The sequence below is a fragment of the Grammomys surdaster genome, unplaced genomic scaffold, assembly GCF_004785775.1.
Source record: "Grammomys surdaster isolate TR1022 unplaced genomic scaffold, NIH_TR_1.0 66, whole genome shotgun sequence".
Lineage (NCBI taxonomy): Eukaryota > Metazoa > Chordata > Mammalia > Rodentia > Muridae > Grammomys > Grammomys surdaster.
In genome coordinates, this window is record NW_021604568.1 from 3,817,822 (window position 1) to 3,832,132 (window position 14,311).

At 43.1% G+C, this 14,311-nt stretch overlaps 1 protein-coding gene across 2 annotated transcripts in view; it reads right to left on the reverse strand.

Annotated features, from left to right (window-relative positions):
- Nucleotides 1-5,444: 5,444 nt before the first annotated feature.
- Nucleotides 5,445-14,311, reverse strand: part of LOC114626625 (cytochrome P450 2C23) — a 24,681-nt gene continuing 15,814 nt past the window's right edge. For both annotated transcript variants that reach the window (XM_028774083.1, XM_028774091.1), the window contains exons 7-9: nt 13,408-13,595; nt 7,455-7,596; nt 5,445-6,046 (exon numbers count right to left, since the gene is read on the reverse strand). In XM_028774083.1, coding sequence (XP_028629916.1) covers nt 5,865-6,046; nt 7,455-7,596; nt 13,408-13,595 — 512 coding nt within the window. In that variant the 3' untranslated portion in view covers nt 5,445-5,864. The remainder of the gene's footprint in view (nt 6,047-7,454; nt 7,597-13,407; nt 13,596-14,311) is intronic.

The following is a 14,311-nucleotide window of genomic DNA, read 5'->3' on the forward strand; positions in this document are numbered from 1 at the left end:
ACTGCAGTAATCTTCTCTGACAGGAGTAAAGTACTTATTTCTGACTTTGGGAAAACTGATGTGATGTATGCTTGCTGATTTGACTCTGTGAAGCTCTCAGGGTATCAGGCAGAAGGTTAATTGTAAACTGGACCACGGCTCTAAATGATCTGGCCATTTGAGCAGTAGGGGCCATTGCATGTCAGACTTTGAGTTGTCCTATTAATTTAAGCAGGTAAATGGATCTTGTTGGTTCTAAGATGCCGTTTATCTGGTATTTTAATGTCTCTGGAGCAGAGATGTGTCTTTAAATAGTTGCCTCCCTGTGCTCAGAGAAATGCAGTTTTCTAATAAGAAAGTATAAAACAGAGATCAAAACTGTCTAGAAGCCTTATGGTTAAGAAATGGATTAAAGAGTCACTTGGGTCATTGATATAATCCATTAGCAATTCTTAACGAGTCCTGGCCTCTAAGGCAGGGCATCCCCTGCAAGCATTGGATTTGGTTTACAAGCTTAGATTGAGAGTATTTGGATTCCAAAGAAACTAAGGGTTCAGGAGCAGCATGCAGCAGTGCCAGACATCTCCAAAGGAGAGCTGGGAGCGGCGGGGGTGTCCCTTCCACCTGAGTAAACACAGCAGAACCTGGTTCAGGCCTCATACTGCTATTCAGTCCTTTAAAATTAGAGAAGTAATGTCAGCTGAATGTGGTGGCATGCATCTTTAATCCCAACACCCGGAAAACTGAGGCAGGTGAATCACATATTTGGGATAAACCTGGACTTTATGTTAAAAACACACACACACACACACACACACACACACACACACGAGGGGTGGGGCAGAGAGACCCAAATGGCACTGTGTGACCTTGCCCCCAAGTTATTTTTGATTGATGAATAAAGAAACCAACAGTCAATAGCGGGGCAGACAAGACATAGACTGGGTTTAGGGTTCCCAGGCTCTGGGGTCGGAGGAGTACCAGGAGGGAGGGAGAAGAAGGTGAAGGAGGAAGGAGAATCTGCCATGGGGTAGGTGAGTCATAAAAATGTGGCCTAGAGGGCTGGCCAACTGGAGTAAAGAGCATCCCAGATGAAATATAGTAATAATTTGGGGTTATCGATAGGAAAGTAGATTCTAGTAATGTAAAGGGTAGACATCTGTTTAGCTGCAGTGCTGATTAAGACTTATTGTAAATATAACAAGTGTGTGTGTGTTTTATCTGGGAACAGAATGATCAAGGCGGGATAGAAACCCCAGACTGGGATTAAAAATTTCTGCAGTAGAGAAAACCAGTGTCTCCTGACTTGATTGAGAAGATCTGTGGAATGGATCTCTCATAGCTCATTCAATGGATTAGAGCCACAGTCCTCTTGGCTGTCTAGATGAAATGGTTTCCTCTGTAGTGGGCTGGATGGCAGAGTGGGAAGCCCCACAGGCTTTCTTGTCAGAGGCTGGAATTTATGCCTGAGATCTGGGTAAACCAAGTCAATTCCTTACCCTCTGAGCACCAGGGGTTTCACAGCACTGTGATGTGTCTCACAGCACTGGAGGTAAAGGAGGAAGACAGAAAACTGCTGAGTGGAAGATGCTATTTGTGATAGACCCACGCCTCCCTGTGGGAGAATGCTTTCAAAATCTCTTGAAGATGTCATGCGATGTCACAGGACGTTCTTTGGAGCTAAGAGATGCTGTAAGTTTATATAATAAAAGTAACTATATATAACTTCATAATTATCCCTGACTCATCGTTAGAGAGCCCCTTGTTTGAACTGCTTTGCTACTGCTTCTTTATTCTGCTGTGATGTTTTTCATGAGCATAGGCTAGAAACTAAGAAACCAAAGCACCTGAACTAAAGGAGAAGAAAGAGAAGGGAAGGGACCATGGAGGAGAGTGAGCTTGGAAACAGGGGAGTGCTCAGGAGATGTTTCAAGTTAGAGAAATAAGAGAGTTCAAGGCTGGATGGGGGAAAAGTTCTGGGCCATGAGAGACGTCCACAGGGAGTTTTACAGAAGTTTAGTTTTGCACGATGCATGGTTGTTCTTCCCTTCCATATGCTCAAGGAATCTTCAATGAAAGCCTCTACTGCATGCACACACATACACATGCACATACCCCCACACCCACATACCACACACACATGCTTACACATGGGAGGCTAGAGGTCTCCCTTAGGTATATTTCTTGGGTGTTCAGAGATCCACCTGCCTCTGCTTCCTGAGTGCTGGGATTAAAGGTATGTGCCACCACCCCTGGATGTAAAAGTATTTTGTTTACATATAAATGCTGAGGTCTAGTTAAAGCAAATGAAGGGGAAACAAACAAACAAACAAATAAACAAACAACCACAAAAAGCAAATGAAGGACTTGATCTCAGGGGACTCAGCAGGCTGATCCCAAATGTCCAAGTGCATGGGAAGAGAAGAATCTGCGTGAAAAGAGGGAAAATTCCCAGGAGCTGCAAAAAAACCGAGTAGGGTAGGAGGAAGTTAAGAGCTGCTTAACGTCAGTCACAGTAATAGCCTAGCACGGTCCATTTGGGATAATCCCAAATCCCAGCATTCAGCGGGGAGTAAGGTGGGGACAGTGGGAATAGGAGGATCAGGAGTTCAAGGTCATTGTTTGCCACGTCAGTCACCAGTTTGAAGCCTAGCTGAGCTGTGTGAGATCCTATCACAACAAACAAACAAAACAAATACACAAAGCCACAGTAATCATCAGCTCCAAAGGGAGCTGTTCCGAAATCCTCATTTCTAAAGCTAAAAGTACCTCGGGTACACACTTCCCACATAGTGCAGCGTTTACCTTCTTCACCACTGGGAGGCGCCAGTTCAGGGACATTGTGGACATTTGCATACTGTGCAACCACCATGCATCGCATCCAGCTAGAACATCTTTTATCCTCCTCAGTGAAACTTGATACCCAGTAAAGACCTGCTCCGTTTCCCTTTCCTGCTTTGGTAACCACTAGCCCGTCGGTCTACTGTCTTAAGTCCCTCACATAAGTGTAAGTGTATCATGTTTATCCTTTTGCAACTGGTTTGTTCTTTGATGTCCTCGAGGTTCTTCTGTGCTGTAGGATATATCAGAATCTACTCCCTTTTAAAGACAGAAAGTAATCAGCTGCATGTATGTGGCACATTGTAGCCATTTGCGTTTCTGCTGATTAACATTTCTGCTTCCACCTTCTGCTATCGGGAATAATGCTTCTGTGAGCATACGTGTGTGTGTGTGTGTGTGTGTGTGTGTGTTATCATCTCTCCACACCCTCAGTCTTAACTCCTCTGGTTATAAGCCTAGAAACTCAACTCCACTTTTAAAAATAAGCTACAAGATAGAGTCTAATATCACTTTCTTTTAAAATCTCTGGTTCCGCTTTAGATTTTAAGTGTGCACGTGAGTACCTGCAGGCACGTCTGTGTACCATGTGCATACCTGCTGCCCAAAGAGGCCAGATGAGGGCATCAAATCCCCTGGAATGTGAGTTACAGGCAGCTGTGAGTCGCCACGTGGGAGCTGGGAGCTGGGCGTGGTTCTCTGAAGAGCAGCAAGTGTTCTTAACCACTGACCGATCTCATCAGCCCCAGATTTCGCTTTCCACAGAGGGCTCCGAGGGTCACAGTAAACTCGAGCAGAAGGTACGGCAATTTTCTGCATACTATACACACTCCTATACTGTGTGTTCTGCTATGCTATCTTTCTGCTCCTATACACACATAGTCCCTCGCCGGACCCCACCGCGTTACTCACCAGAGCAGCGCACTTGATGCTCGTTCACTGATGTGGCATCATCGCCTGGAGCCAGTAGTTTTCATTAGGGCTCACTGTGGGTGTGGCACATCCCGTGGTTCTGGGTAGTGGTACAACACTATGTACCACACAGAACGTTCTCACCACCCTAAAAGACCCCTGTGTTCCCTCTATCAGCCACTGACCTTTTCATCATCTCCAAGGCATTGCTACTTCATTCCTTGTCAGTACCAAACAGTATCCTGTTGTTAGGATGTACCAAAGTTGACTTGTCCATTCACGTGCTAAAGAACAGCTCGTTTGATCTTACGTTTTCACATTTATAAACTGAAGTTGCTATAAGCATACATGTTGGTATTTATTATTTATTTATTTATAATTATGTTGTATGTCTGTGTGTGGGGGGTATATCCATGTAAGTGCAGGTATGCCCATGGAGGCCAGAGAAGGCATTAGATTCCCTGGTTACAGCCACTGGGTGCTGGGAACAGAACTGAGGTTCTCTGCAAGGGCCATGTGTGCTCTTCACCACCGAGCTATCCTCTGGACCCTGCATGTGTGGTTTTGGTCTAGCTATAGCATCAAATCTTTTGAGTAAAGGCAAGGACAGAAGTGCTGGGATATGCTTAGCTTTGCAAGAAGCAGTTAAGCTGCCCAGGGTGGCTGTATGATTCTGTATGCCAACCGGCAGGGTCCTGTTGCTCCAGCTTTGCATCTCCCCCGGTGTGTGTTCCAGATTTCTGCATCTCTAACCTCTGTGAGCCAGCACCCACCTCATCCTAGCTTGTGTTCCTTTGATGAGGTATGATGGAACTCTTCACTGGTTTGCATGCTGTAGGCATTTGTTTGGCTCTTAATCCTTGTATTTAATATCCACTTCAATTTCTTTTCTTTTTCCTTTCTTCTTCTTCTTTCCTCCTCCTCCTCCTCCTCCTCCTCCTCCTCCTCCTCCTCCTCCTCCTCCTCCTCCTCCTTCTTTGAGACAGGGTTTCTCTGTGTAGCCCTGGCTGTCCTGGAACTCATTCTGAAGATCAGGCTGCCTCAAACTCAGAGATCCACCTATCTCTGCCTCCTAAGTGCTGGGATTAAAGGCGTGCGCCACCACCGCCCAGCTCTGTTTCAATTTCAAACTGAGTTTCAAGCGTTGAATGTTTGAGGTGATCATCCTTACTGAGACGCATCCTTTGAGAACATTTTCTCCAACTGGTGGCTTGTCTTTTCATTCTCCTGCCTCCACTCTGTCTTTGCAGTCCTCTCATTTCCAGTGTTACCTGAGTGGTCAGGTCTAGATGTTGGCTTTTGACCCAGTTGATGGCAGCTGCTGCTCAGTAAACTCAGTTAGGCCATCTCCAAGGCAGCCATCATTGCTGTTCTCCTGTATAACCACTGGTCTCTCGGCAATGTGTAGGCTTTTGGTCTCTTGTCCTCTTGCTCTTTGCCCCTGGTCCCACCCCTGTGTCTACGAAGAGTGCCCAGTGATGAATGTCTGTACCTTAGTCCTAGATGTAGTTTGACTTCTTAAGGATGCTCTTTGGACCACATGCAAACCAATGGCTGCAAATAGATGGAGGAGCAAGGAGAACTCTGGGATGGGGGATTCCCACTGGATTCTACTATTTATCTTCTTGTAGATTATAGGCCAAGGAAAGGGATTTTTTTCTTTCTTTTTTTTTTTTTTTTTTTGAGACGAGATAAAATCAAACATACAAAGAAACTATTGTTGGGGTGAGAATTTATTTTGCAAATATAACACAAACCACATAAATGCTTTTAAGTGAGAATAGAAAACTGTGTGTGAGCTGTTACATTAATTTCTCTATTGAAACAATGACAGAAAATAAATTCTATTTCCGAAGCCACAGAAGAGCATGTGTTGCTACTTGCAGGCGGTGTCTGATGAGGGCCTCGAGTGCCTGGTGTCAGTTGTGCTTGGGCCTAGTTTATCGAGCAGGTGAGGAACACACACACATGGCCTGTGTCCTGGGTGCTTTCAAGACCCAGATGTTTAGATTGAAACAAACGCCCATGTGGTTTTAATGAATAATGTTTCTGGCCTAGGTAGTACTTAGCATATAGAGACTGTTTATAGAAAAAGGAAACAATTACTTTGAATTTAATGATTAAAATGATAAACTTTATCTAGGAACAAGGCACAGCTTGTAAGGTGGTGGCAAGTTGATAATCCCAGTAGCAACAGGCTTGATATCAAGGTCCCTTGGGTCCACCAGAGTCTTTAGGGAAAACTTTTGTAGAATGGTGGTGAAGAACAGGAAGAGCTCCATCCGGGCCAGACTCTCACCAATACAGGACCGCTTCCCTGGAAGGAGAATACACCCATTAGCTCTCTTCATGTTCAAATGAGGCGGGGAAGCCACTGAAATGCCCATCAGCACCCTCAGGGGACGGTAAATTAGCACTTATCAAAGCATTCCAGGGGCCGGAGATGGCCCAGGGGTTCCACTGGCTGCTCTTGTAGAGGATCTAGGTTCCCAGTACCAACACAGTGGCTCACAGACAGCTCTAACTTGAGTTAAAGGGATCTGATGATGCTCTTTTCTGGCCTCTGCATGCTCATATATACCCATAAACATAAAATGAAAAAAAAACTTTTAGAAATACTCAAGAAATATTCATCTTCAATGCACTTCCAAGAGATTATCTGAAGGAGCTTGCAAGGTTTTGAGGCCAGCATTTGTGTCATTTTTTATGATATCATGGGACTGAATGACATTTAGACCTGACTCTATAAAGGATTGGTTAAGCAAAGTCTTAAGAGTTTATTATACAATGCAGCTGGAAGGTTTTCATGGGTGATGATTTAATATATTACATAATACTGCATACTATGTAAAAGCAGATTATTATAGACTGTACAGAATAAGCCAAGTTTAATAATAACAAAAACCCAACCTTTGCATTACATATATCATGGTCCTGTTCGAAGTATCTGTGGTAAGACCATGAGTAATTATCTCTATAAGGGGAAACTGCAGGTAGTTTTATTTCCCTCTCTTCTTCTGGTTGTGGAATTTTTATTTTGGATATTTGTTACTATTGTAGTTAGAAGCGATGCACGTTAAACTTGCTGATTTGTTATTTATTGATTTATTTTTACAAGCCTACAGATCAAACCTGGGGCCTTACATACTGTAGGCAACTGGCTTATCACTACAATCTCAAGCTCCTTAGTCTGCTTATTTTTTAAAAAAAACGCTAATCAAGTAAACACATAGACTAAAAATGAAAAGGAACGCAGGCTGATAATGCCAAGGAGTTTTTATGGCCTTCTAGTAAATATAGCTGCAAGCCTAATTTGGAGGAGAAAGATGATGAAGGTTCTTTGATGGATTCTGGCTCTGAGAATCAGAAAATTAATATCATTCATAATAGTTAATAATAGTTAAATGAAGTCATATCTTGGAGTGTTTTGGAAAAGTTGATATTACAAAGGAAAATCAGGAGACAAAATTTGCAACAGTGGGTTTCTTCATTGCCAGGCAATAGGTGACATCTGAATTTGATTAATTTGTTTCCTTTAAAAACTTGTAGTTACCAGCCACACAATAGTTCCTGGATGACTTAGCTGATGTGACTGGTATATAGACTGAAATGTCTCTAGCTAGACTTGGGAAGTTAGGACAGATTGATCCACTGACTTTACATCAGTGAGTCACTTAAGACATAATTCAGTGATGCTAAACGTTACCTGAAACATGTATATTTACCAAGGGAGAAAGGAACAAAGTAGTCTGTTTTCTTGAAGCTGCCATTTTTATCCAGAAAGTGTCCTGGGTCAAACTTCTCTGGGTTAGGAAACTCCTTTTGATCCAATAAGACGGAAGACAGTAGCGGGAAGACAGCGGTGCCCTGGAAGATTGAGAACACAGAGGTGCTTTGCCAGTTAGCTGTTAGCTCACAAGCCGGTCAAACGCTCTGAGTAACCGTGGATTTAATGGGGAGATACTCACGTGCTTCCCTGATGACCATCTCGGGTTATAACTACTGCACGCTTACCTATTGGCATGACAGTTCTCTGTGGTAAGAGTGACAGTCGGCGTTCAAGAATTAGTTGCTGAAAATCTGAGGCAGCAGCTCGCAGTGCCCACACATGGCTTTTTTTTGGAGCTTCAGCCTCAAGCTGAAAGACTTACTTTGGCATGTTTACTTTTTTTTTTTCCCCTCCTTTCTGGATTCTGATGCAAGTGGAAGGAAGTGGCTGAGCCTCGGGTCTGTACAATGGAACCCCGTTTCCCTCACTTGTAACATGGGGTAATAAAAACTGGCCTTGTAGGATTTTTGTGATGCTTAGATTCCAGTTTCTTAAACTGAGTTTCAGGCCCACAGAAAGTCGTGAGCGCGGGAGTCATGGTTACTTTTTTTTGTCAGCTTGTCACCTGAGCAGAAAGAACCTCGACTGAGAAAATACTCTAGTTAGATTGGCCTAGACAAACCTACGGGGCATTTTCTTGACTAATGATTGATCTGGCGGGGCCCAGCCCACTATGGAAGCTCCACCCTCGGGCAGATGCTCCTGGGGTATGTATGAAAGTAAACTGGACAAGCCAGGAGGAGCAAGCCAGTAAGCAGCGTTCCTTCACGGCTTCAGTTTCTGCCTTAGCTTCCCTCAACAACGGACTGTGACCTGGGATATGGAAGCTAACCATAAATACACTCTGTCCTCCCCAAATGGCTTTTGGTCACAGTGTTATTGCAGCAGTATAAAGCAAGGTATCAGACTGAGAACTGTACACGAACTAGCAACAGTAACACGATTCTGAATACACAAGGATCAAAAATGTAATCATAATTCAACATGTAAAGAATCTGAGCCGGGCCGTGGTGGCGCACGCCTATAATCCCAGCACTTGGGAGGCAGAGACAGGCGGATTTCTGAGTTCGAGGCCAGTCTGGTCTACAGAGTGAGTTCCAGGACAGCCAGGGCTACACAGAGAAACCCTGTCTAGAAAAACCAAAAAAAAAAAAAAAAACAAAAACCAAACCAAAAAAACCCCCCCCCCCCCCCCAAAAAAAATCTGAGGCGTTTCCAGCATCCTGAGGTTTCACTGCAGTCTTGTTCTGAACACAGAGGGTGCCCTGCACTGAGCATGCTGTCACACCACACAACTTCACAGTACATGGCCTGAAACACCTCAGCCAAGACGACTGCCTGCTGTGAACTGCAATCTTCCTCCTGTGCGCACAGGTTCTCTGAGCTCATAGAAACAATGGTTTAACTACAGAAAACAAAGACTTTTCAGGTTTTTGCCTTCTGTCTTCCTTCAGCCTGCAAGTCTAAAGTTAATGAATGTTTAAATTGTGTTAGAAAGGATGGTTGGTTTTAAAAAATTGCTGTTTGAGTTGCCAACCTGAGTGCCATTAAGAAATGGTTAAAGCAGTTTTGGTAGGGTAGGGGTTTTAATAACTTCTGAAATAGCAGTAAATACCTTGCTGCTTTTTTTGTGCTGAACATTTATGTAAAGTGGTACTCTCAGCATTGACAATTATAAAATCAAAATACCAGTTAGCTCTGAAAATCACCAGAGATGCTCCTCTACCTACAGGATCAAGTATTCAACTCATATTTCATTCTTCATATAAAACTGACAACACACCAAGCTCATTAGTATGCAAATTTGGCTGTCTTTAATACAGTGTAAAATTATATGTGTAGCAAAAATGGTTTTAAGTACATTTATGATTTGTCACCAGAAAATGTTTAATGTGTATAACCTATTTTGCGGGCCTATGTGCAAAGGTCAAAGTTTCCCTGGTGGAGAAGGGGTGTGAGTGGGGAATGCTCAAGAAGCTCCAGTTGAGATGACAGAATGCTAATGGTGGCCACTGTTTACACAGGAAGCCTTGCATCTGCCCCACACTGTGCTGAGCTGTTTATTAACTCTCATGCCAACAGAGCTCAGAGGCTCACATTATATAAACAGGGAAGCTGAGGCTCAGAAAGGAGAAATGCTTGCTTGTAGCAAGCAGCACAGTTGGAACCCGGACCAAGCTCCATGTGGTCCTGGAACACCCAGCTTAGCCAAAAGCTCTTTCTACCCCATGTTTCTGTAAACGTTTGTACAAGAATTGGAAATGACATTGCAGTACAAAACTGTACTGTGCAGAAGACTGTAAAGTAAAAATGTTTCTCTCTTGTTCTCTTAAATTATTTTTGACATTTACTATAAAAATAACTTTTATTCGCCTGATGCAATTGTCATCTTGGAGGCATAACTGCTGAATAAGCTCACCCCTTCCTAGTTCTTTCTGAACTCTGGCTGGCTGGTTCAACTTAGCTATTCAAACTCCTCTCCAAGCTGAGTGATTCAATCGGGCTTCTCTCAGCTTCTCACTGAATGGCTTTGCTTGGCCTCAAACTAACTCTAGCAATTTGTTCTAATCTTCTGGATCTTTCTTATTCTCCGGCTTTAACTGCCTCTACTGCCCTGCACTGAACTGCATGACTCACGAATGAACTCAACTCCACTGTACTGGTTATACCGACTCCCACTCGCTGACTACCGACTGGTAAGTCATTCTCCCAGGGCTGACCTTAAATAGCCTTTCTTCTGAGAGTTGGGCGTATCCTATCTCTGACTTATTTTGTCAAATCTTTCTCTGATTTGTCACTTTGCCTGTCCCTTACTTAGACTCATATATGGGGGACTGAAGGTATGTCCTAAGGGCCTGTCTGCATTCCAGTCAGATCACAGACCTAGAAGGTCTTTGGATGCAATCAGAGCAGCCATGTTGCTGGATTAAAATTCCTCTACAGTTTATCTGTTCGTTTACACCCTCCTGCCATGGTGTGCATGTGGAGGGCAGAGGGCAGGCAGCTCTCTCCTTCCACCATGTGGGCTCTAGGATTGAACTCAGGTCACCACTTGGCACCTTTACCTGCGGAGCCATCTCACTGGCCCCTTCTTCCTTTCCTGTACTGACTCTTCACTGACTTCTAGCTTGATATAATTACTGTTACCAGACTATTATTGTCCTCTGGAAGATACCTTATGAAATGAAAAAAAAACTATACACAGCCCCCACTGTTTCCACACAGAATCTGTGGTATTCTGTAGCTTGCACAGTATTCTACTTCATAAAAATAGCAGAATTTTAAATGTCCACGATTAGTGGGCATATTTTTAAATAGGAAATTTCTAACCCTCAAATATAAAGTACATTCTTTCAGTTTGTGCTTTGAGGTAGTCTCAAACCTATTATGTAACTGAGGCTGGCTTTGAACTCCTGAGCCTCCTGTCTCCGTTTGTCAACTACTGGGGTTAAAAGTATGTGCATCAACATCTTGCTTTTAAATATATTTATATTACTATATTATATATAATATAATAATAATTAATTCCATATCAAAATTGGAATCTCTTAGTTGGTTTCCAGAAAAATAGTTATTTTTTAGATATTAATATAAATACATTTTATATATCTAACATAAAGATATAATTTCATTTATAGATAAATTTTTCTATCTTTTGATTTATTAAAAATTATAATATATAAGAAATTCTTAAGCCGGGCGGTGGTGGCACACACCTTTAATCCCAGCACTTGGGAGGCAGAGGCAGTTGGGTTTCTGAGTTCGAAGCCAGCCTGGTCTACAGAGTGAGTTCCAGGACAGCCAGGGCTACACAGAGAAACCCTGTCTCAAAAAAAAAAAAAAAAAAAAAAAGAAATTCTCATTTTGAGGAAAATCTACACAAAATAAAAGTTCTTAGCAGTGGGGACACTCTTCTAGAGCTGCAAACTGCTGGAGCTGTGGTCACACAGCCTTCTGCAGGCGTTACCTTTGGTACCAGCAAGAACGCCTGCCATTCCTCAGGCAGGACTCTGCCAGCTCTGCCACAGTCTGGACTACACAGTGAATTCTAGTCCAGCCAAGGCTACATGGTGAAACCCTGTCTCCAAAGAAAAGTTTTCTTAAACATCCCGTCAATATAGTATGATAAGGTAAGACAAGAATACTTATCATTTTTATTTTCAGTCTATTCCATTCTGTGCGTATATTTTATATGTTCATTAACCATTCATAATAACCATACATAAAAATAAATAAAATGTGTAATTTATTTTAAACTGGATTTGTGTTTTATTTACTTGTTATTTATTTATTGCTGAAACAAGGTTTCTCTGTGTAGCCCTGGCTGTCCTGGAACTCACTTTGTAGACCAGGCTGGCCTCGAACTCAGAAATCCACCTGCCTCTGCCTCCTAAGTGCTGGGACTAAAGGTGTGAACCACCACTGTCCAGCTCATATAATTTATTTTAAATATTTTAAAAATTCCACATCAAAATTAGAATCTGTTAGTTTGGTTCCAGAAAAAATATGGTTATTAGTATTAATAATAAATATATGTTAATAGAAATATATCTTATACATGTAATATAAACATGTAATTTTATTTGTAGATAACTTATTTTCCTAGCCTATACAGAATAAGTTTTTTTTTTTTGTTTCTTTTGTTTTTTGTTTTTTCGAGACAGGGTTTCTCTGTGTAGTCCTGGCTGTCTGTCCTGGAACTCACTCTGTAGACCAGGCTGGCCTCAAACTCAGAAATCTGCCTGCCTCTGCTTCCCAAGTGCTGGGATTAAAGGCGTGTGCCACCACGGCCCGGCAAAATAAGTCTTTTGATTAAAAAAAAATTGTGTAATTTAGCATTCTAAACTTGAAAATATCTTTAAATCTTTAAAATCTTGCAAACGTCCTGCTTACCTCTGAGTACTTTTACCTTGTCCTTTTTTTCATTAATGAAAGTTTTCTTACCTGGACTGGGGGTGAACACCTGTAATCTCAGCACACCAGGGACTAAGGTTTAAGGACTGAGAGATGGGGAACAGTTTAAGCAGTGTAGTGAGGACTAGTTCTATTAAAATGGAAGGAAAGGCCCAGTGACTCTCCTGTCTTTGCCTGCCACAGTGCCGGGTTACATGTGCATGCCGTGCCCAGCTTTACAGGCAGGTGCTGGGATCTGAACTCAGGTCCTTGCACTTTTACACATGAAGTACCCTCCCTCGCCCACTGCGCCCTTGGTTTTTCTTATGATGTATATCCTGACTTTAGACTACTGAAGTGTTTCCTGCTCAAGGTCCAGTTCCATGTCAACTGTGTAGACTTACACTTTAGCAGACCAAACAGGAAGGGTGGTTTGAATTTGGCAGTGGTTTGGATCACATTTGGTATCTTTTCTACACCTTATGAGCTATGGAGCCCTTTGCATGTAGATGCTGAAGGCTTTCTGCATCCCTGGCACACACAGATTGACTGTGAGGGTAGCAATCGCCTGACCGAGTAACTGAAAACTGGGACTAAGGGCAATAATTTGGCTCAACATTAGAACTGCAGCACTTTCACAGGGAGGCCCCTTTAAAACCCACCGTGGAAAAATCAGGTGAGCTTCTTCGGCATCGAAGGCACTGCATGTGACATGAGATGCATTTAATGCATGTGACACGAGAGTAGGAAGGGGCCTGGAAGCTTCAGGTCAGTGTCCCACATTCTACAAAGTCAAAGACAAGGCCCAGAGGTGACAGAGTGTCTGTGGCTCTTTATGCTCTTTTGGTGACTTTAACCTGTTTCTCTTCCAGACCCAGAACTGAGAGTCATTGCTCACCCCGGGCAGGTACCATGGTACCCCTTCATTCCCAGTCACCTTTGCAAACACATCTAACCTTGGGGATGACATAGTGCCTGAATTTCGTGTCCTGGACCACAGCGTGGGGCAGACTAGAAGGAAGGAGAGTGATGTATCTTTGAATCTCATGCAACACAGCATCGGTATAGGGCAGCTTCATCTTGTCCTTCATGCTGGGGGGTTGATGGCGCCCAATCACACGATCAAGTTCTTCATGAACTTTGGCTGCAGAGACACGTTGAGGGCTGCTCAGGCCTACATTCCCAGGAGACCTGGAAATACTTGCAAGGAGTGATAGTGACCTGGAGAAGGTTTTGGTAGGGGCGAGTGGGGTTGGGGGGTTCAAATGTATGCTGCCAGGTAGCCCTGTTTTGCTGCAGATCTCAATGATGTGCCTGTGGGAAAGAAAGGTTGGGGCAAGAGTGTGCACAGCTGCCATTGTGGTTAGGAAAAGACCCAGGCAGGCCCAACTGACCATGCGGTTCCCAGCAAATCAGTCATAGAGGGAAAACGCTTGATCCTTATCCTGCTGAACACATCTTTCTCAGCTTCTCCCACTTTTCTACAGCTTGCACTCTGAGAAATGGCTTGAGATTATCCTATGAATTTCACTTTAAATTCATAATTGAGACCTACCTGGTGATCTGTAAGCAGTTAGTGATTGCTGTAGGAGGGAGAATTGCCTTCAGTGGTGCAGCTGCTGGTAGGCCAGGCATTCTCCTGTCAAGAACCCCTTATCTAGTCCCTGTCAGGAACCCCTTACCTATTTCCCTTCAGTAACCTCTCACCTGTTCCCAGATCAAGAAGAGTGGGAAGTGGGAGGAGTGAATAGATCTATATACATTGTATACATGCATGTAAAGTGAATAGGATCTATATACATTCTGTACATGTATGTAAAGTGAATAGGATCTGTATACATTGTATACATGCATGTAAAG